We start from the raw sequence: 20554 nt of genomic DNA, 5'->3' as shown, positions 1-20554 counted from the left end.
TTCTCATTTAAAATGTTAATTTGCCATTTCATCTGTAAGTGAATAGTCTGCTAACATTTTTGGCTGAAAGTTATTAACAGTAAAATGATACTTTGATGATAATAAAGAGGAAAGGTGCTCTTTTATAAATGTGAAGTCACATTTATGATTATGTTTATTAAAAACATTTTTCCCCTTTAGGTATTACTTAAAAAATAATATGGAGACAGAAACCTTGTGTTCAGATGAAGATGCTCAAGAACTAGTTAAGGAAAGCCAACTATCAATGCTGCAGCTCAGTACCATTGAGTTGGCCACCCAGCTGTCAATGAGAGACTTTGATTTGTTTCGTAACATTGAACCTACGGAATATATTGATGACCTTTTTAAGTTAGATTGCCAGACAGGAAATACTCATTTGAAAGAGTTTGAGGACATTGTAAACCAAGAGACATTCTGGGTTGCCTCAGAGATTTTAACTGAATCAAATCAGCTCAAACGAATGAAGATTATTAAGCATTTTATTAAAATTGCACTTCATTGTCGAGAATGTAAGAACTTCAATTCCATGTTTGCAATAATAAGGTAAGTTTGTACAAATAGGTATAAATATCTGTATATGGTTTTGTTGTGATATTAGACATCAAGCTGATTTTCTGCTTAAGTATTAAATGCCTATGGGGAAAAAAGTTCAGTTAATAAGCCTTTATTGAAGTATTGTTAGATTTAATGTATTTTCCATTCTGACATCACTGGCTTTTTCTATTTTTGTTTCTTTGATCTTTCTGTTACTTAAATTTTTTTTTTTAAATGAATGTAGATGATTGCCTTCTCATTTTTCTTTCTTTTACCCCTTTGAGTGATTATACCCTCTCTGGATATCTGCCCAGTGGGTGGTCTTTATCATCAGACTTCTGTATAGTGCTTATTTAAGTGTCCACCTCTCTTATGATTTGACAGTGAAAAATCACAGTGTAGTATCAGTGCTTTGGCCTAAAATAGCTATTTTGAAATAACAACACCACCAACAATAATAATAGCAACCATTTAGTGAACTCTTCCTGATTGCCAGGCACTATGGGAGTTATCACTAGATATGTTGTCACTCAAGCTGGGCCATTAGAATTACAAAAATCCTTGGAAGTTTATAAGCCTGGGAAATGTAGATCATTTCCTGAGCTCTGCCACCTTCTCTCCACTCTTTATAAAAAATCAATTCTTTTTTTTTCTTTTTTTTTTTTTTGAGACAGAGTCTCTGTCTCACTCTGTTTTCGTGGCTTTGAACTCCTGACTTTGAGCGATCCTCCCACCTCAGCCCCCCCAGAGTGCTAGGATTACAGGTGGAGAAACTAATTGTTGATAATTTATTTTCTGACCCTTATCCAGGATACTGCTGATAACAAAAGGATTCTTCTTAAAACAAGTCTAATTTTAAAGGGGAGGGGAGTTGTAGTTAGGGAGTTAGGTCCATGTATAAGGCCATGTGCGTATATTGGCAGCACAATTCCCCTTTATGCAATCCCACCTACATACTTTCTCCACAGAATTTATAATCATTGTTTCTATTACTCATGTAAGATAAAAGTGGAATCTTTATAGGGACTGCAATCATGACTCTGTCATGGTAATAGGATGTTTCTTTATTAAATTAACCAGTGGCTGCAGTTGAACTAAATACTGTAGGACTATTAAATAGGGATTAACAGAGTGAACTTTAGAATCAACTGTATGTGGCTGGGCGCCGTGGCTCACGCCTGTAATCCTAGCACTCTGGGAGGCCGAGGCGGGTGGATTGCTTGAGGTCAGGAGTTCGAAACCAGCCTGTGCAAGAGTGAGACCCCGTCTCTACTACAAATAGAAATAAATTAATTGGCCAACTAATATATATAGAAAAAAATTAGCCGGGCATGGTGGCGCATGCCTGTAGTCCCAGCTCCTCTGGAGGCTGAGGCAATAGGATTGCTTGAGCCCAGGATTTTGAGGTTGCAGTGAGCTAGGCTGACGCCATGGCACTCATTCTAGCTTGGGCAACAAAGCGAGACTCTATCTCAAAAAAATAATAAAAATCAGCTGCATCTGTTTGAATCCTTTCTGTCCCTTGTACTACCAGTGTATCAATGGAAAACTGAAGACTGGTTTTCTCATCTATAAAATGCAGGAATTATACCACCTGTCTTATAGTTTTTAACAGCTGGGTCTAAAACAGGAACAAAGATGCCACTGATAAACACTTGGAAGGCTAAAAATTCCCCTTTTGTATGGGAAGCAGTAAATAAAGAATTTGAGAATAATAGGATCAGTTCTAGAGTATTCCACAAGGAAAATTGATCGACACTGAGAGAACAGATGTGAAAGGAAAGTGTAGAAAGAAAATGGTAGTGGTCTAAAAACCATACCTTCGTAGCCGTTCTCATAGTATAGGGGTAAAGAAAAAGAGTCCAGCCAAAGAGATGGAGAATCAATACAAGGAACACAGTAGCACAGTGATGATATTGCCATTAAAGCCAGGAAAAGGCAGTGACTTTTGAGACAAGTAGCCTCAAGAGGAGTAGTAGGGAAGACCTGAGATTTGGTTAAGAGTTTTGTTTTGTTAGAAAGAATATTTGTTATGCACATTTTCCATAGTTCATGTAAAGATAATTGCTTTATATTCTTGTATTTTATATTCAAATATATCAAAGAATATAAAGACCATATTAACTCTTCAGCAGAGATAGCAAAGGTGAATTGTTCTGGCTGGAATTAAATAGTGTATTTTTGATAATTAAAAATTAACTTTTAACATTTTGAATAGACATTATATGTGCATGGAAAAAAATTTAAAAATACTAAAAGACGGCCGGGCGCGGTGGCTCACGCCTGTAATCCTAGCTCTCTGGGAGGCCGAGGCGGGCGGATTGCTAGAGGTCAGGAGTTCAAAACCAGCCTGAGCAAGAGCGAGACCCCGTCTCTACTATAAATAGAAAGAAATTAATTGGCCAACTGATATATATATATATAAAATTAGCCGGGCATGGTGGCGCATGCCTGTAGTCCCAGCTACTCGGGAGGCTGAGGCAGAAGGATCGCTCGAGCCCAGGAGTTTGAGGTTGCTGTGAGCTAGGCTGACGCCACGGCACTCACTCTAGCCTGGACAACAAAGCGAGACTCTGTCTCAAAACAAAAACAAAAACAAAAACAAACTAAAAGACTACACAGTGTGAAGTGTAACTCTTCCTCCCATTCTGTCTCTAGTCCGCCCAAATTCCTCTCCCCAGAAGCAACCATGAAAGTTTCTTCATTTAAGAGATACAGTCTATACACATAGCAAGTATATAAATATATTTTTTAAACTACATTGGTTTATTTTGTTTGATTTACCTTGGAAATTATTCCAAGTTAGTACTTAGAAAGCTACTTCAGGCCGGATGCAGTGGCTCATGTCTGTAATCCTAGCACTCTGGGAGGCCGAGGCGGGCCGATCACTCAAGGTCAGAAGTTCGAAACCAGCCTGAGCAAGATAGAGACCGCATCTCAACTAAAAATAGAAAGAAGTCATAATTGTCCAACTAAAATATACAGAAAAAATTAGCCAGGCATGGTGGCGCATGCCTGTAATCCCAGCTACTCCAAAGGCTGAGGCAGGAGGATCGCTTGAGCCAGGAGTCTGAGGTTGCTGTGAGCTAGGCTTATGCCATGGCACTCTAGCCCGGGCAACAGAGTCTGTCTCAAAAAAAAATAATAATAGTGAAGACTTGCAGCCTAATTGGCCTGACTTACTTTTTCAAGTTAGGGAATATCTGAGCTTATTTAAAATCTTGTGGAAAGGAGACACTGAATTTCTGGAGGCTTAGGGGACAAGTTTAGGAACCTAGGGATATAGAAGTATGGAAATCAGGGACACAAGTAGACAAAATCTCAGAAAAGAAAGGCTACCTCAGCGCCAGAACTTGCCTTAGTTATCATGTAACGGTGGTTGTCAGCATTAAACCAGTAACCCACAACCTTTTTGGTACCAGGAACCAGTTTTATGGAAGACAGTTTTTCCACAGATGGGGACGAGGAGGATGATTTCGGGATGGTTCAAGCGCATTACATTTATTGTCCAGTCAATCCTCTCTGCTAATGAGAATCTATATTTGCGGCCACTCCCCAGCACTAGCATCACCACCTCAGCTCCACTTCAGATCATCAGGCATTTAGATTCTCGTAAGGAGAGTGTGACCTAGATCCCTTACATGCGCAGTTTACAGTAGGGTTTGCTCCTATGAGAATCAAATGTCGCTGATGTGACAGGAAGGCAGAGCTTATGCAGTGATGCAAGTGATGGGGAGCGGCTGTAAATACAGGTGAAGCTTCGCTTGCTCGCCTGCTGCTCACCTCCCGCTCACCTCCCGCTGTGCAGCCCAATTCCTAACAGGCCACAGAACAGGACCAGTCCATGACCGGGCATTGGGGACCACAGAGTTAAACCATTTTCAAATAGGTAGTGTCTCCATAAGCTTATTTCTGAGCAAAACAATGAACATTGTGATATTTGAATCACAAATTTTTTTTTTAAGTTAAATGTCTATTTTATGGATTTATTACATTTGTCACTTTAATGCAAGTATAAAATAAAGACTAGTATGTAACTATAGGCAGGTAGTGTAGTTCTTCTGAAAGAAGTTTTCCTTTTGAGATTAAGTAGTCTCTTTTATTTCTTTTTTTAAAAGTTCTTCTCTGTTTGTTTCAACATGTTGAAATATGTCCCTGCTTATTTTTAGGTTTATAATAGAGAAGTTGGGGTATGCACTTTACTGACCTGAGTCCACCCTCTCCCCAAGTCCCTTTTTAATGTTTTTATTCTCATCTTTGGCAGTGGATTGAACCTGGCACCTGTAGCACGACTTAGAGGTACTTGGGAAAAGTTACCAAGCAAATATGAGAAACATCTCCAAGATCTACAAGACCTTTTTGATCCATCTAGAAACATGGCAAAGTATAGAAATATTCTTAGTAGTCAAAGCATGCAGCCTCCGATTATTCCTCTCTTCCCTGTTGTCAAGAAAGATATGACATTTCTACATGAAGGTATTTAAAAGTTATTTGAAAGTTAACATGTTTAGCTTCAGCTAATTCTAAATTCTACAGAATTGTGATTTATTATATATTTCATCCTAATGATTGTATGTCACATAAGCTTTATACAGTTAAACACAGCAGAATTTAGGAATGCAAAAGCCATATTGTTAACAAAAGCAAATTAATGTATTAGGTTATTAAATATGAATGTCTGATTTCCTTAAGTACTAAGTTTGATAGTTGATATCGCTGACATTTTACTTTGAAACTTTTAGGTTTTGTTTGTTTGTTTGTTTGTTTGTTTGTTTGTTTGTTTGTTGTGAAGATACATCCTTGTTCTTTCAAGTGCATGTTTTGGCTCGTGATTATCTTTCAAAATTTTTTTAGAGCAATTTTTGTGAAATCATGGATAAATCAAAATTTTGTGTCACTTTTGAATATGAGTTCCATCATGGAAAGAGTGCAGCGCAGACAGCTTGAAATATCAACACAGTGTTTGGGAAGTATGTGGCTAATGAACACAAAGTACATTGATGGTTTGAGATTTTAATCCTGAAAATGAGAAAGCTGTAGTGGAAGCGAATCCATCTCAACCTAAGCGTGAATTAGCAGCAAGGTTTGACGTTACTATTCTAACAATATTGGATCATTTGAAACAAATAGCAAAGTAAAGAAACTGGATAGATGGGTACCGCATGAATTAAATGAGCATCAGAAGAGAAATTGTCTTGAAGCTTGCCTTTCTTTACTGTCATGACATAAAGGTGAAATATTTCTACACCTATCATTACATGTGATGAAAAATGGATTCTTTTAGACAATTGCTAATTCTACAGAATTGTGATTTATTGTATATTCCAACCTAATGATTGTATGTCACTAAAGCTTTACACAGTTAAACGTAGCAGATTTTAGGAATGCAAAAGCCATATTGTTAATAATATGGCAAATTAAAGTATTAGGTTATGAAGCATTCGGCACAGAGGTTGGATAAAGATGAAGTGCCAAAACACAGCCCCAAAATGAATATTCATCATAAGAAGCTGATAGTGTCTGTCTGTTGGTCCAGTGGTGGTATTATCCACAACAGCTTCATGAAACCTGGTCAGTTGATTATCGTGGATGTCTACTACACCCAGTCATGTGAAATGATGAGGATGCTTGCAATCAAGCAGCCAAGATTGGTTAATAGAGACAGGGCAATCCTCTTGCAAGACAATGCTCCACCCCATGTCGTACAAACAGTCTGCTCAAACTGCAGAGGCTGGATGCGGAAACTCTCTTTAATTCACCGTATTCACCAGACCTTGCACCAATTGATTGCCACTTCTTCCAGTCTTTGGACCACTTCTTGCAAGGAAAAATATTCAATTCTCAACACGCTGTGGAACACACCCTTTGTAATTTCATCGCCGCTTGCTCTCCAGGCTTCTTTGCTGCTGGCATAAGCAAGCTACCGTTAATTTTTAAGATGGCAAAACTATGTCAAAGTATGATTAATTGTACTTCTTATTTGAGATATAATAAACTAAACTTTGATTTAAAATCAGACATTTTATATTTAATGGCCTAATATTTACTATGTACATTCAAACATAAATTTGACACACTAGGATAAGACAGTTTGATCATAATTATTGTTTTGTTAGGTAACATTTTTCTTCCAACTTTTTTTTATTGAATTGCTAAACACATGCAGAAAAGTCTCCAAGTGAACAACTAATGAATTACTGAAAGCAAACACCCATGTAACCAACACCCCAAAATAAAACATTGCCAACAGCCTAGAAGCCCTGCTCCTGCCCCTTTCCTATTGCCACCCTCATCGTGTTCCCAAGAGTTAACTACTATCCTGAGTTATAATGCTGTAGTTTAAACTGTTCTTGAACTTTACATGAATAGAATCACAGAGTTTGATATTTTTGTTTGTTTGTTTGTTTTAGTTTGTATTGGTTTCTGGCCTGTTATGGTCAACATTAGATGAATAGGATTCTTCCATGTTTTTGAGTGTAGCTGTACTTCATTTTCAAAACTATTTAGAATTCCATTATATGAATGCAGTACAATAGATGTGTTCATTCTCTTGGTAGGCATCTGTTAGTTTCCACTGTTGACCTATTGTGAATAATGCTGTGAATATTCTTGCACATATAGTGTCCTCTAGTGAACAAGAATTTTTATTGGCTATATGTTATATTCAGGGTGGAATTTATGGATCCTGATATATGTATGATCAACTTTAGAAAACAGTTTGGTGTTATCTGCTAAAGTTAGATACTTTTCAGTGTTATTGGAATTCTCATACTCCTCATCCTGATCCACACCTGGTAAATTCATTCTTTTTATTTTCATCTATTCCAATAGGCATGTAATTGTATCTTGGTGTGGTTATAATATGCATTTTCCTGATTACTGATTAGGTTGAGCACCCATATTTATATTTGTGTGTGTGTGTGTGTAGATTAATCTTCTTTTGTCAATCATGGATTTGGGTTCCTTGCCCATTGTTTGATTAGGTAGTCTTTTTGTTAAATATATTTCTAAGAATTCTTCATACATTCTGATATGACTTGCTTTGTTTTTTTGTTGTTGTTGTTATTTTTGTTTTTTTTTTTTGAGACAGAGTCTCACTCTGTTGCCCGGGCTAGAGTGCCGTGGCGTCAGCCTAGCTCACAGCAACCTCAAACTCCTGGGCTCGAGCAATCCTTTTGCCTCAGCCTCCTGAGCAGCTGGGACTACAGGCATGTGCCACCATGCCCAGCTAATGTTTTCTATATATTTTTAGTTGTCCAATTAATTTCTTTCTATTTTTAGTAGAGACGAGGTCTCACTCTTGCTCAGGCTGGTTTTCAACTCCTGACCTTGAGTAATCCATCAGCCTCAGCCTCCCAGAGTGCTAGGATTACAGGCGTGAACCACCCTGCCTGGCCATGACTTGCTTTTTGACTCTAGTTTTTAAAGTGGCAAATAATAATTGTATGCCTTTTGACTCTTCTAAGCACAGAGGTTATTAGTTTTAAAAACCTGATTTAGGCCGGGCGCTGTGGCTCACGCCTGTAATCCTAGCTCTTGGGAGGCCGAGGCGGGCGGATTGCTCAAGGTCAGGAGTTCAAAACCAGCCTGAGCAAGAGCGAGACCCCGTCTCTACTATAAATAGAAAGAAATTAATTGGCCAACTGATATACATATAAAAAATTAGCCGGGCATGGTGGCGCATGCCTGTAGTCCCAGCTACCCGGGAGGCTGAGGCAGAAGGATCACTCGAGCCCAGGAGTTTGAGGTTGCTGTGAGCTAGGCTGACGCCACGGCACTCACTCTAGCCTGGGCAACAAAGCGAGACTCTGTCTCAAAAAAAAAAAAAAAAAAAAAAAAAAAAAAAAAAACCTGATTTAATGATTGTTTTTATCATATGTTTTATCTACAATCTACCTGAGTTAATTTTTGCATACTTTTCCTACTCTCTTGGTAACTATGCACTATTTGATTTTTGTAATGTTACATTAGATGTCCATATCATGTATATTTGTTAATATTCATTAGTTCTTTCTTGTACGCAAGGAAATTAGACCACTTAAATTCCATTTACAATTTTTATGCAATTACTGTGCCTTTAAATCCCACAAGATATTATTAAGCTGTTTAATAGTATTTATTTAACTTTACCTATATATTTACTTTTGTTGTTTTTGTTATTTTTTATTCCTTCATCTTAAAGCCTCCATAGGGTTTGATAGGAGGTTTTTTGGCTTTTTTAGTAATCCCTTAAGCACGAGTGTGCTGGTGATGAATATCTCTTAATTTTTGTTTATCTGAAAATGTCCTTCATTTTAAAAGGCGTATTTTTGCTTAGCAGATACCTTCTTTCAGCCTTTTGAAATAACATTGTGTTGTCTTGGCTCCTGTTGTTAATGTTGAGAAGTCACCTCTCAGTTTAATTTGGCATTTTTTGACTGTAATCTGCCTTTGTTTGATGGCTGCTATTAGAATTTTTGTTTTGTTTTGTTTGTTTGTTTGTTTTTGTGAGACAGAGTGTCAACTCGGTTAACCAGGCTTGAGTGCCATGGTGTCAGCTTAGTTCACAGCAACCTCAAACTCCTGGGCTCATGCATTCCTCTTGCCTCAGCCTCCCAAGTAGCTGGGACTACAGGCATGTGCCGCTATGCCTGGCTAATTTTTTTTCCTATATATTTTTAGTTGGTCAATTAATTTCTTTCTATTTTTAGTAGAGACAGGGTCTTACTCTTGCTCAGGCTGGTTTCAAACTCCTGAGCTCAAACGGTCTATCCTCCTTGGCCTCCCAGAGTTCTAGGATTACAGGCATGATGAGAGCCACCACACCCGGCCGGTTTTTCTTTGCCTTTGTTTTTCTCTACTTTTGCTTGATGTGAGTAGATGGGGGGTTTTGTTTTTCGTTTGTTTGTTTGTTTGTTTTAATTCTGATTGGTGTTTTTAGAACATCTTAAAACCTATGATTTGCTATTTTCCATGAATTTTGGAAAATTATCAGTAATTATGTCTTCAAATTTATTTACCCTCTTCTGTTCTCTCCTTTAGGGACTCAGAGTTCACCTCTGTTAGACCTGATCCTATGACTATTTTCTCATAGGCTCTTCTCTGTAGTTTTTGAGTTTTTGTCCTGCCATGCTTCATTCTAGATATTTCCTGCCAAACTATTGTCCATTTTATTAATTCCCTCTGCAACTGTGTCTAAACTTTGGTTAAATCCATCACTGAGTTCCTAATTCCAGTTATTATATTTTTTTCAGTTTTATAATTTCTTTAATTCTTTTAGTTGCATGTTCTTTGGCAAGGTTCTTGGTGGTGTTTTTTTGTATCTTTGAACATATTCAGCATAATTATTTTAAAGTCTGTCTCTGATAACTCTATAATCTGGATCCGTGTGGGTCTGTTTCTGTTGTCTTTTTTCTCTTGTGTTTAATCTTGTTATCTTTTTTGTTGATGTGTCTGGGTATTTTTGACACAGTAATGGATGCTGTGTATAAAAAATTACACAAATAATATGAGGTTTAAAATGATGTTCTCTTCTTTCAGTGAGGATTTAAGCTTGCTTCTGATGGGTAGCTATGAGTGCTAGCAACCCCAATTACTTTAATCCATTTTTAAATTTTGACATAATTTAACATTAGACTTTTTCCCCAGTCTACATTGAGTTCATCCTCAGTCCCAGGATGTGACCCTTCAGAGTTCCAACCCAAAGCATTAGAGGTTTACTTGGACATAAGTTACTTTTCTTTCACCTCAAAAAGCAGGATGTCTCTGCTCCACTTTTCAGCATTTAATCCCCTTTTTCTAAAATTAGCTATGCACCTAGCTAGGGGCAGGCACTGGGAAATACTAAATCTGCTTCTTTCTGTTCGTCTTTTTAGATCTTCACTGCCTTGTTAGCCTTCTGATGCCTTTAAACTTTTTTTCTCTGTTTTTGACTAACTTTTCTAAGTGTTCTCAACAGAAGGGTTCTAATTACCTAGGCTTACTGCCTTTTCTTTCATTATCACTCTTTTTTCATAAAGAAATGTTGTTTAGGCCGGGCACAGTGGCTCACACCTGTAATCCTAGCACTCCGGGAAGCCGAGGCGGGTGGATTGCTCAAGGTCAGGAGTTCGAAACCAGCCTGAGCAAGAGGGAGACCCCGTCTCTACTATAAATAGAAACAAATTAATTGGCCAACTAATACATATAGAAAAAAATTAGCCGGGCATGGTGGAGAGAGAGAGAGAGAGATTGTTTAAGCTTCAACTGTATTTTTCTGACATGCTACCTCAAAACATGTTTTTATGACTTGAGGGTGTTTTTTATTATTTTGTTTCAAACTCAGGTTGAGACCCTGAACAATCCATGGGTCCAATGTATAGGTGCTGTTTACCATGTGTTTCAATACCGGTATGGTGCTCAGTCTTGGCTTCAGGGCCTTGGACTTCCACAGAGAGACCTCATGGTTTTAACTAATTATCACCTTTTAGGAAAACAGACTCAATATTACTTAATCTTCCATCTTACACCCCTTCTATTCTTTAAGAAAAGTTAGAAATTCTCATGTTCATGGGATATTTTCTACTTCTTAAATGATGACAATTCATTTGACAATTTTTAAAGTATTATATTAAATCTTATATTTTTCATTTTACTTTTTTTGGTTTTTTTTTTAACATCCAACTTGCCACTAACTTGAGATTTTAAAGTATTCGAAACCAAAGAAAACTTGCTGCAGGCTGGGTTAATTAAGCCCAGAGGTGACCTTGTGAACTCTGGCTAAAGCCTAAGTTTTCAAGTGTGATGCCTTTGTTGTCCAAAAGAGCAAATGTAGGTACCTGCCTGATAGTGGGCTGAGCATCTAGAGAGTTAGATGTGAGGAGCTGCATATTTTATATGTGAGCCTACAAAATAATGAAATTGATCTTAGAAGCCATGCACGGTTTATCCCTTTCCTATATTCATACTCTTTACTCCCATATGAAATACGGTTTCTCCTAGTGGCTCATTCCCTGGGACCAGGGTTGAGCCATTTATAGGGATATCAGAAAGCAAAAGTGGCATTTTGATAAAGAAGGTTCTTATTTGTGCCCCTCAAGAATTATGGCTTGACTTTGAGACTTTTATGTATGTAATTTAATTTTGAAAGTTAAAAATTTCTGTTTATTCTATAGGAAATGACTCCAAAGTAGATGGTTTAGTAAACTTTGAGAAGCTAAGAATGATTGCCAAGGAAATACGCCAAGTTGTACGAATGACCTCTGCCAACATGGACCCAGCTATGATGTTCCGACAGAGGTATGGCCTTGACATGTGTAGAAGTCTTAATTTACAGAGCAGCATCGCGGGTGACATAATCATATTTATCATTTATTGATCATCTACCATTGTGCGTTGTGCTGAGTGCTTTACACATGTCAGTTTTAAGTAATCATTTATCAGGTAGGTAGTGTTAGCCTTCCTTTTACATATGAAGAAACTGAAACTCAGATCAGTCTTTTTTATATAACTTGCTAAGATTTGAACCCTCGTTTCTATCTGCCTTTTTAGGGTATATGGGTAGTTATGTATTGTTACTGTTCTTTAAAATATTAGCAAACAGAAGAAAATTGCTGATACTTACTGAAATTAGCACAGAGGACAAATGCTTTCATCTGGTTTCTAACCCAATTTGTAAAGTGTTAGTCTTCATATGTCTTTTACTGAATATTCGTAGAGTTCTATTTCTATCTAATTCATACTTCATTCCTCTAAAACATATTCCTTTTTCTCAAATTATAATGCTGCTATTTATTTGCATGTAAGTTCTTATTACATACAAATAGAATTTAGAAAGTACAAATTTAATCATGCTTCATCTTTATTAAAAATGGAAAATATCATATCATTGTATTTATATTAACCTGATCTTCTAAGAATGCTTTTTTTTCCTTTTTGAGACAGAGTCCTGTTACCCTGGCTAGAGTGCAGTGGCATCATCATAGCTCACTGCAGCCTCAAACTCCTGGGCTCAAGCAATTTTCCCGCCTTAGCCCCCAAGTAGTTGGGACTACAAGTGCATGCTACTATGCCTGGCTAATTTTTCTATTTTTTTCAGAGATGGGATCTTGCTCTTACTCAGAATAGTCTCAAACTCCTAGCCTCAAGCAGAGTCCTCCCACCTCGGCCTCCCAGATTGCTGGGACTACAGGCATGAGCCACTGTGCCCAGCTCTAAGAATGCTTTTTAAAGTTCATTTTTAATGTAACAACAAAGGCTTTTTCAAGTTATCTAAAATTTATAGAAAGCATGTTGTTAAGCTTTTCCCAGAATTTTTATAATTTTCAGGGTGGTTTAAATTTTTTTTTTAATTTTTTTAATCTTTACTCCATAAGGGCATTAAAAATGAAATAATTTGCAGACACAGACACAATTCCTATGGTTTAAAAATGTATACTCTGATAAGAAAACAAAAATACTTGGCACTTTGAAAACCAGAGTTGGAGATTATAACCAAATAGAACTAGTGTGTATCAAGATTGTTTTTTGTTTTTTTTTATTTTGCTTAAATCCATGTTCAGGAGTCTTTGTTGTTTATGACTAGTTGATCTGATGGTTACTCTAGTTGAGAGATCCTCACAGTATGGAGAAAGGGCTATGCTCAGTCTCCTCTTCCCCACCCGCCCTCCTTGTGCCCCTTGAGCATCACTGCATGTGACGAGGGTGTCACTGCACAGCATGGAGGCAGGAAACAGTGAGGAGGAGGGACCACAGCAAACCTGGAGGACGAGGGTTGGTTGGTTTGTTTTTGTTTTCATGTTTTTGTACAGTGGCCTTGCCACTCCATGTTATCTTACATGGACCTCCATTTACTTATAGATGTTAATTTCATGGTCCCTGAAGACATAATGAATTTGTAACCCTGCCACACCAGTTGATAATAAACTGAGTACTAGCCATACTTCAGAAATGAGCAAAAGAGAAAAAGTGATGAAGAAACTTATAAACCTGACTGTTTTCTTGGGAATAGCCAGGGTTGAGTAGAATAAGATAAGAGGGAAAATAAACATTTATGTATAGATTGGGCTGAATTTTTCCTGAATCCATTTTGTCAGCCAATCATGAAATGTCATATCTTTCTTTAAGCAAGTAATTGTCCATTTTTTTGGTGTGTAATTATCCTGTGTGGATAAAGTAACCCCTTTTGTTTTAATAGTAATTTGTTGACTAAAAAACAGAATCTTCATTCAGTCATACAGTAGTTTATAGATACATTGTATTATAAAGATTTTAATGATATATTTTTACATACATTTGCAGTTGAATTTGCTGGTCAAAGTTTCTCATATAAAACACATTGTCAGAGAAATCTCTGCACTTAAAAATGAAGTATACATCTTTATGTTCCTTGTTATTTCGTACTATCATTTAAATCAGTGGCTCAAATTCTGTTCCTTTTTTTTCCCCTAACAACTCTGAATTAAAAATTTATAGTAAGAAAATGTTTTTCCTTAAGCTTATTAACATAAGCTTCTATATGAAATTTGATATTAAAAATACAATTGGCTTAAAGCATATTTTTAAAAAATATTTCGGAATTTTTTTTTGCCTTCCGTACATACCATAACTTATCTTAGCCTCCTGCATTCCATTAAAGTCATTTTACTGTTAAGCTACAATTTTTTTCTAGTAAAGTTTTTCTGTTCTGTCTGCATAGTTTCTCTGACTCTCAACTATTGTCTTTTTTCTGTGCTTTCCTATTCAAATACATGCTTCAATGTTTGTGGCTCTTGCTTACAGGAAGAAGAGGTGGCGGAGTCTGGGGTAAGTGTAGAGATGAATGCAACTGGAATGAAGGTTGTACAACTCTTAACATATACTGCATCCTTTTCATTAAGCACGCACATAAAATAGCATGCATTCTATTAACCCTGTCAACCTACATTCCTGACAAATACCTTTTGCTAACAAGGTGAAAGTAGTGATAGAACAAGCTTTTTTTTTTTTTTTTCACTTTTCCATTATTGACATTCTGTAAGTCCTTTTTTGATTTTAATTTAGCAGGATCAGATGATGATCATGATAGTGAATATATGTTTTGCGCTTGCTATGTGCTGTTCTAAGCACTCTAAATGAATTATCTTATTTAATTCTCCTACCACCCTGTGAGTAGATACCTTTACTCCCAGGGTACAGATGGGTAAGGTGGAGTTGCCCAGTGTTTTACAGCTCATTAATGGTGAATCTCTAAACCTAGGTAGTCTGACTCTAAAGTCTACACTATTTTATGGAAATCCACATTTTTTAAAAGTCAACGTGTTATCTAAATGTATGAAAATGGATGAGAAGTCTGTTTATAAAATTTGCAGTTTAACTAGAAAATAATTTTAATTCCTCTGGTCCACTAATGCCATGAGACTTTTCAGCATTGCTTGAATTTTATTTTAAATTTTCTACCAGCTTTAATTAAAAATGCCCTTATCTCTTTTTAAAATTGTGATAGAATCAGAAACTGCCACCGTTTGTTGTTAAAATGGATTCAGGTCTCTGCTTCTACATCACTGGATATCTGTTAAGAACCATGGAATGTTAAGGATCTTATAAATCATCTACTTAGTCCTTTCATTTTTAGGTGAAGGAGATGGCTTTTGTGGATGAAGGGATTGCATAAGAAGAATTTTGTTATTTTAAGAATGTAGTAAACCATGAAGTTAGATGCTTTCATTACATTCAGGAAGAATTTTGCCCTGAGCCACCTCCTTTACTTCAGTCTCGTCTCACTTGTGGTCTTGTTTTCTGTTAAGCTTGGTGAACTTGACTTTCCTTCTACTTTATTCCTCCCTTCTCTATGTGTTTCTCATGTATTTTCTTCTATATCATACATTTATGTCTTGATCTTTTGTGGTTCTTCTCACTGAAAATAGAAATTAATACCTGGTACATCCCCTGGATGTTCACAAAGAAAATAAAAAAAAAAAAAAACCTGGTACAACTATCCTAAAGAAGAATACTTGAACAGTATGTCTTAGTGAGTATTTGAAGTGATTGAATGACTTACTTATGTTCACACATTCACTGTTTATTGAGCTATGGGGTTGCATTGTATGATGCTTGCAAACATTAGGTGTTTTTATTTACATTAGGATATTTCCTGTTTTGGAAGAAGTTTCAAAAATATTTTACTGTCATCTATCACATGTTTTCATTTATTAGAGTTTTGCATCTGTCCTAGATTTGTAATACCTACTGTTCCCTCTTTTTTGGATATCAGCTAACATAAAATTATTAAATATTTGTATTAAAATTTTCTCCTAAATATTGGGACTTAATTTTACTGCATTTCTTTGAATTCAAGATATCATCAGTTGTTGGGTGCACCATTATTTTATGTACCACTAAGAAAAATCACTGCAGTGTCTTGTTACCACTGAGAATTTTTACTTTATTCTTATTGAAAGAGTTCTTACAGACTTAAGAATGGGTTTTTAGCACATAACACCCTTGTGCATACATAAAAAGGAATATATAAGCAAAGTAAATTGGTTTAAGTCTCTCTAAAATTTCTTTTTTTTCTTTGATTTTAATTTTTTAAAATTTTCTATATTTCTCATTTTTAATTTTTTTTTTAGAGATAAAGATATACATTGTAACCAATAAAATTTCTTCATATTCAAAATAAGAATCTTCTGAATCATTTAGAGTCATTGGTCTCTGGGTTTGTTCCCCCTCCCCCCCAGACACAGTGTTGCTCTCTGTGCCATTCAGTGTGTTTGTGAGGCAGCATTTCTTAAAACAAGTCATAAAAGAACTAAAAGCTGCTGGAGCTGGGCTCTTAGGCTGGCTTTGCAAATAACTAGAGCTAGCTTCCTTTCATCACCTGCTGTGAGAATGTTGTTGAACTTGTCAGATTCACTTCCTTCTTGTAATCATTTGGTCCCTGGAGGTTGGTTAAAAGGGTAGTTCATTAAAGTCATTGAATTTTCTTCAGAGTCATTCTGCAGGTTTTGAGGTTTCTGCATGTGTAATAATGACAATCATGTCACAGTTTCTGCCTGACCAATAGCAGTTGAAAGTTGCCATCAAGTATAAGACATGCTCTTATTTCAAAGATCTGAAAATGGGAAAGAAAAAAAATTTAACACTTTTTCAACTATGTCTCACTTAACTTCCAATGGATTTTAGTGTCTGTTTTAAACTGGGCATGTGAGCACTAGCGTCTATGTATTTAGAATATTTTTTAAAAACAGGCTAATGTAGAACATCCATAGATAACCTTATTATTAATATATTGGAATGGCAACTGCTTTCAAAGTAAAAATCATCTAAGAACCTTGTCGTTGCTACTCTTGTAAGAAAGAACAAACATCATTGCAATTGCTGTTTACCATTGGTTCTAGATGTGGTCATCGTAGGAGGTTTGCCAAGAAGAGGAGAGTTGAGTGAAGTTGTAGCTTATTTGAATTACAGTTATTTCTACGCAGGCCTGCAATTCTATCACATTTAGAGGGTTTGCAAAATTAAGATCCCAGATCCTCAGTTCTAACACCCAAATATTATCTAACCATTTCATATGTGAGTAGAAACCTTGATTAGCTTTTTTACTGCATTTCTGATTTCTGACTGTACTGGTTTGAATATAAATGCTATTAATTTTCAGCTAATATATTATTCGTCTCTTTGAATTTTGACCAAAATATGGTTACTGGTAAAATGGTCAATGTGTTCAGAGTGGGCCTGCTGTAGACAGGTATGGTGATGGCAAAGCATGTGCAGAGCAGCACATACAAGCAGCACTGCTCTAGAAACTTCACTGCTGAAGAACCCTGGTGTAGAGATCTGACTGAGGCTGGACTTGTCCTGACCCAGGCTCTTGCCATATCTTCAGAGTGTAGATGCCCTCCAGGGCCAGAGGAATCCTTTTTCTTGTCACAGTTACATCACGGGTTGCATAGTCACCAGCACAGGTCTGATGGAATATGTCATTCAAGGGGAATTGTTATCTTATTCTTTGTAGTTCTGTACTTTATGAAAGCTTGATCTTAATTCAGAACATCACCATGTGTACCAGATAACTTTGCATTAATGCTCCTCATCTTTTAACTCATTTACATAAGCATGCAATAGCATTAACAGAAAAAAATCTTTCAGTCTTCAGTCTGCCGCACTTAGTTCTCATGTTTATAGCCCCTTATCTCCATCTTCTTACAGGTCACTGAGTCAAGGCAGCACAAATTCAAACATGCTGGATGTTCAGGGAGGTGCTCACAAAAAAAGGGCGCGCCGCAGCTCTCTGCTCAACGCAAAGAAGCTGTATGAAGATGCCCAGATGGCAAGGAAAGTAAAGCAGTATCTTTCCAGTCTGGATGTAGAGACAGATGAAGAGAAGTTCCAGCTGATGTCACTACAGTGGGAGCCTGCATATGGTACCTGTGAGTACACGGTTTCATTTATGTGACACTGCAGAGCACAACAGAATAGAAACTTATTTTTCTAGAGTTATGCTGGAGTCCCAAAAAATTATTAACTTTCATTCACAAAAGATTACTGACATACCGCAAGCATCATGTGATCCTATTAATTAGATACTGAGTTCCATCCATTCCTGTTGGTTTACCCTATGCAAAAAATACAGGGATAAATAGTTCTTTTAGAAGTTTTGTAAAGCCTTTTGTCATGTAAAAATTAGAACATTGTAGAGGAACTTGCTGGCTATGAACATTTTTATGGTCCTCCCTAAATGAAGGATAAACGTAAGTGGAATTTTTACCTTTTTTATTTCACAGATAATATAAGAAATTTGATTAAAACACTAGAGATAATAGGAGGCTCATAGGTGCCAGTACTGTTAATCTGTAGAAAGTATGTTGATAAAAGAGATCCTATTCCAAATACTGATATTTTTTAATTAAGTATGAGCAGCAGAAGCATTTGCCTTTTATCAAGGAATTGTAAGAGCAGAAATCAAAGATGGTGAAATATACACTGTTGTAACCAAGAAAAAGAAAATGATTATTCTTATGTTAAATTATACACTAGATGTTATGCCCGTAAAAATGGCAATAAAATTCTATTTCTGATTCCTAATTGACAGAAATGATAGTCATCATGGATTGATCCTAAAATTGGTAAATGATGTGGTATTTTCATAGTAATAGAAAAATTATGTCAACATACTAGAAAAGAGAAAGTGGAAATAGAACCAAATACTGATTTTCAAAAATTCAGATATGACAATAAATTTTAACATACAGAGTAAGGAGCCATTCAACAAATGCTGTAATTGAAACAGAGTCTCTTGAATATTTCTACCCATAGGAAAGGAAGTGGAGTGTGATGAAAGAATAGCTACTAAAGGATGCAGGCAGACTTTGAGTCTCATTTATTACCCTTTGAGCAGGGTTCTCTTTATCTCAGGTCTCTGTTTTCACAAATGTAAAACTTTGGCAAGAGTTGGGAGTACATTTTATCTCTGTGATTTTTTTTTTTTTTTCTTGCAGCAAACCTATTAAATTTGGGGAATGAAATAATAAAAGCTAACAATTATTTAGCGCTTTCTACATGGCAGCAACCATTGTAAGCACTTTGTAAACATTGCCATTTACTCCTCACAGCAACCTCTGAGGTGTCCAGTTTGGGATTGTATTCTACTGAGACAGTGCACCCCAAAAATGTGCTTATATGAAGATGTTGCAATATGTAGTACAGTGAAAAACTACTCAGATATTACAGTGCTAGAGAATAGTTAATTACAACTATTTCCTTATCAATATAAGCAATGATGGCCATTAAAAATAATAAATGTATATAGAATTAGAAGGTATATGGGAAAATTTCTTACCAACATGAGACATTAAGAATAGTGTCAGCTGTGTGAAAACGGTACATGTCCAAGGTAAAGACTGAAAGCGTATATAGAACCTTTAATGTGTATTCATGCTTTAAAGTTTGAAGCCATGTACATATGTGATTTATTAAAGCCTTGTGACCCTGCTTTGAATTATCATGAAAGTTATTTTTTTCCAAGTAACTCAATATAGAATTAATCATTTTGTGGTTGTGAATCATAGCCTGCAGCACTCTTCCTACAGCCACCCTAAATTTGTCCCCCCCCCCCCACAAGTGTCTGGCTCTGTCGCCCCAGCTAAGGTGCAGTGGCATCATCATAGCTCACTGCAGCCTCAAACTCCTGGGCTCAAAGAGTTCTCTTGCCTCGGCCTCCTGATTAGCTGGGACTACAGATGTGAGATACCATGCCTGGCTAATTTTTTCTATTTTTTTATAGAGACAGCATCTCACTCTTACTCAGACTGGTCTCGAACTCCTGACCTCAAGCAGTCCTCCTGCCTTGGCCTCCCAGTGTGCTAGGATTACAGGCATGAGCCAGCTGTAGAAAAGACAGTCAACTGTCTTTTCTCATAACACTGTGTCCTATGTCACATATTTAGTAGTGATTTGAAATGAGAAAACCTGTGAGCCTTTTTTAAACTGGATTTGAAAATTTAGTTCAATGCATATTCCTTTAACTTGGTTTGAGAGTCTTTATTTAATAAAATTTCCATTACATGATTGATTTTTAAATGTTAAATAGTCATTATCCCAAGCCTAAAAAATAGTTGATTTCTGAGCATTATAGAATTTGGTTCTTCCTAATTAATCAGTATATATGTGATTTTTAGCATTCATCCATGAACTCTTTCTTTGTATTTCAAGTAGCCTCTTGGTTGTTTTTCCTTTGTACTATAGCAGTTGTTAGAATAAGATGTCAGTGAAGTCGAGAATTGGTTAGTATTGAGAGAAGGGGGAAAGTGTGTTTCATGGCTCTAACCAAAGGTGATGATGTCTTGGATTCAGTTAGGTGATGAGCCACTGCATATTGGCCCCAGTGGTTCTTACTTTTTGACTTTCTGAGATGTTCTCTGATTCTTATCACCCAAAATATTCTCTAGGCTCTCATAAAAGTATAAGCATACTAGCTAGCTGTTAGAACTGTGCTGAGACAGGTTAAATATCTATTTTAGCTTTCATCTTGGTGTTTAAAACAAATATATCATTGAAGCAGTGA

General features: G+C 36.4%; 1 protein-coding gene across 13 annotated transcripts in view; it reads left to right on the top strand.

Annotated features, from left to right (window-relative positions):
• RAPGEF6 (Rap guanine nucleotide exchange factor 6) overlaps window positions 1-20554 on the top strand; it is a 198596-nt gene that overhangs the window by 159333 nt on the left and 18709 nt on the right. For 10 of the 13 annotated variants that reach the window (XM_012762091.2, XM_075995989.1, XM_012762092.2 and 7 more), the window contains 5 exons: window positions 181-564; window positions 4820-5031; window positions 11688-11811; window positions 14293-14316; window positions 17701-17921. In XM_012762091.2, coding sequence (XP_012617545.1) covers window positions 181-564; window positions 4820-5031; window positions 11688-11811; window positions 14293-14316; window positions 17701-17921 — 965 coding nt within the window. The remainder of the gene's footprint in view (window positions 1-180; window positions 565-4819; window positions 5032-11687; window positions 11812-14292; window positions 14317-17700; window positions 17922-20554) is intronic. The other 3 variants (XM_012762090.2, XM_012762089.2, XM_012762099.2) reach the window with 1 other exon arrangement.

Source organism: Microcebus murinus, chromosome 21, assembly GCF_040939455.1.
Source record: "Microcebus murinus isolate Inina chromosome 21, M.murinus_Inina_mat1.0, whole genome shotgun sequence".
NCBI lineage: Eukaryota > Metazoa > Chordata > Mammalia > Primates > Cheirogaleidae > Microcebus > Microcebus murinus.
Note: the sequence above shows the minus strand (reverse complement) of the source record. Positions and strands in the feature narration are given on the sequence as shown.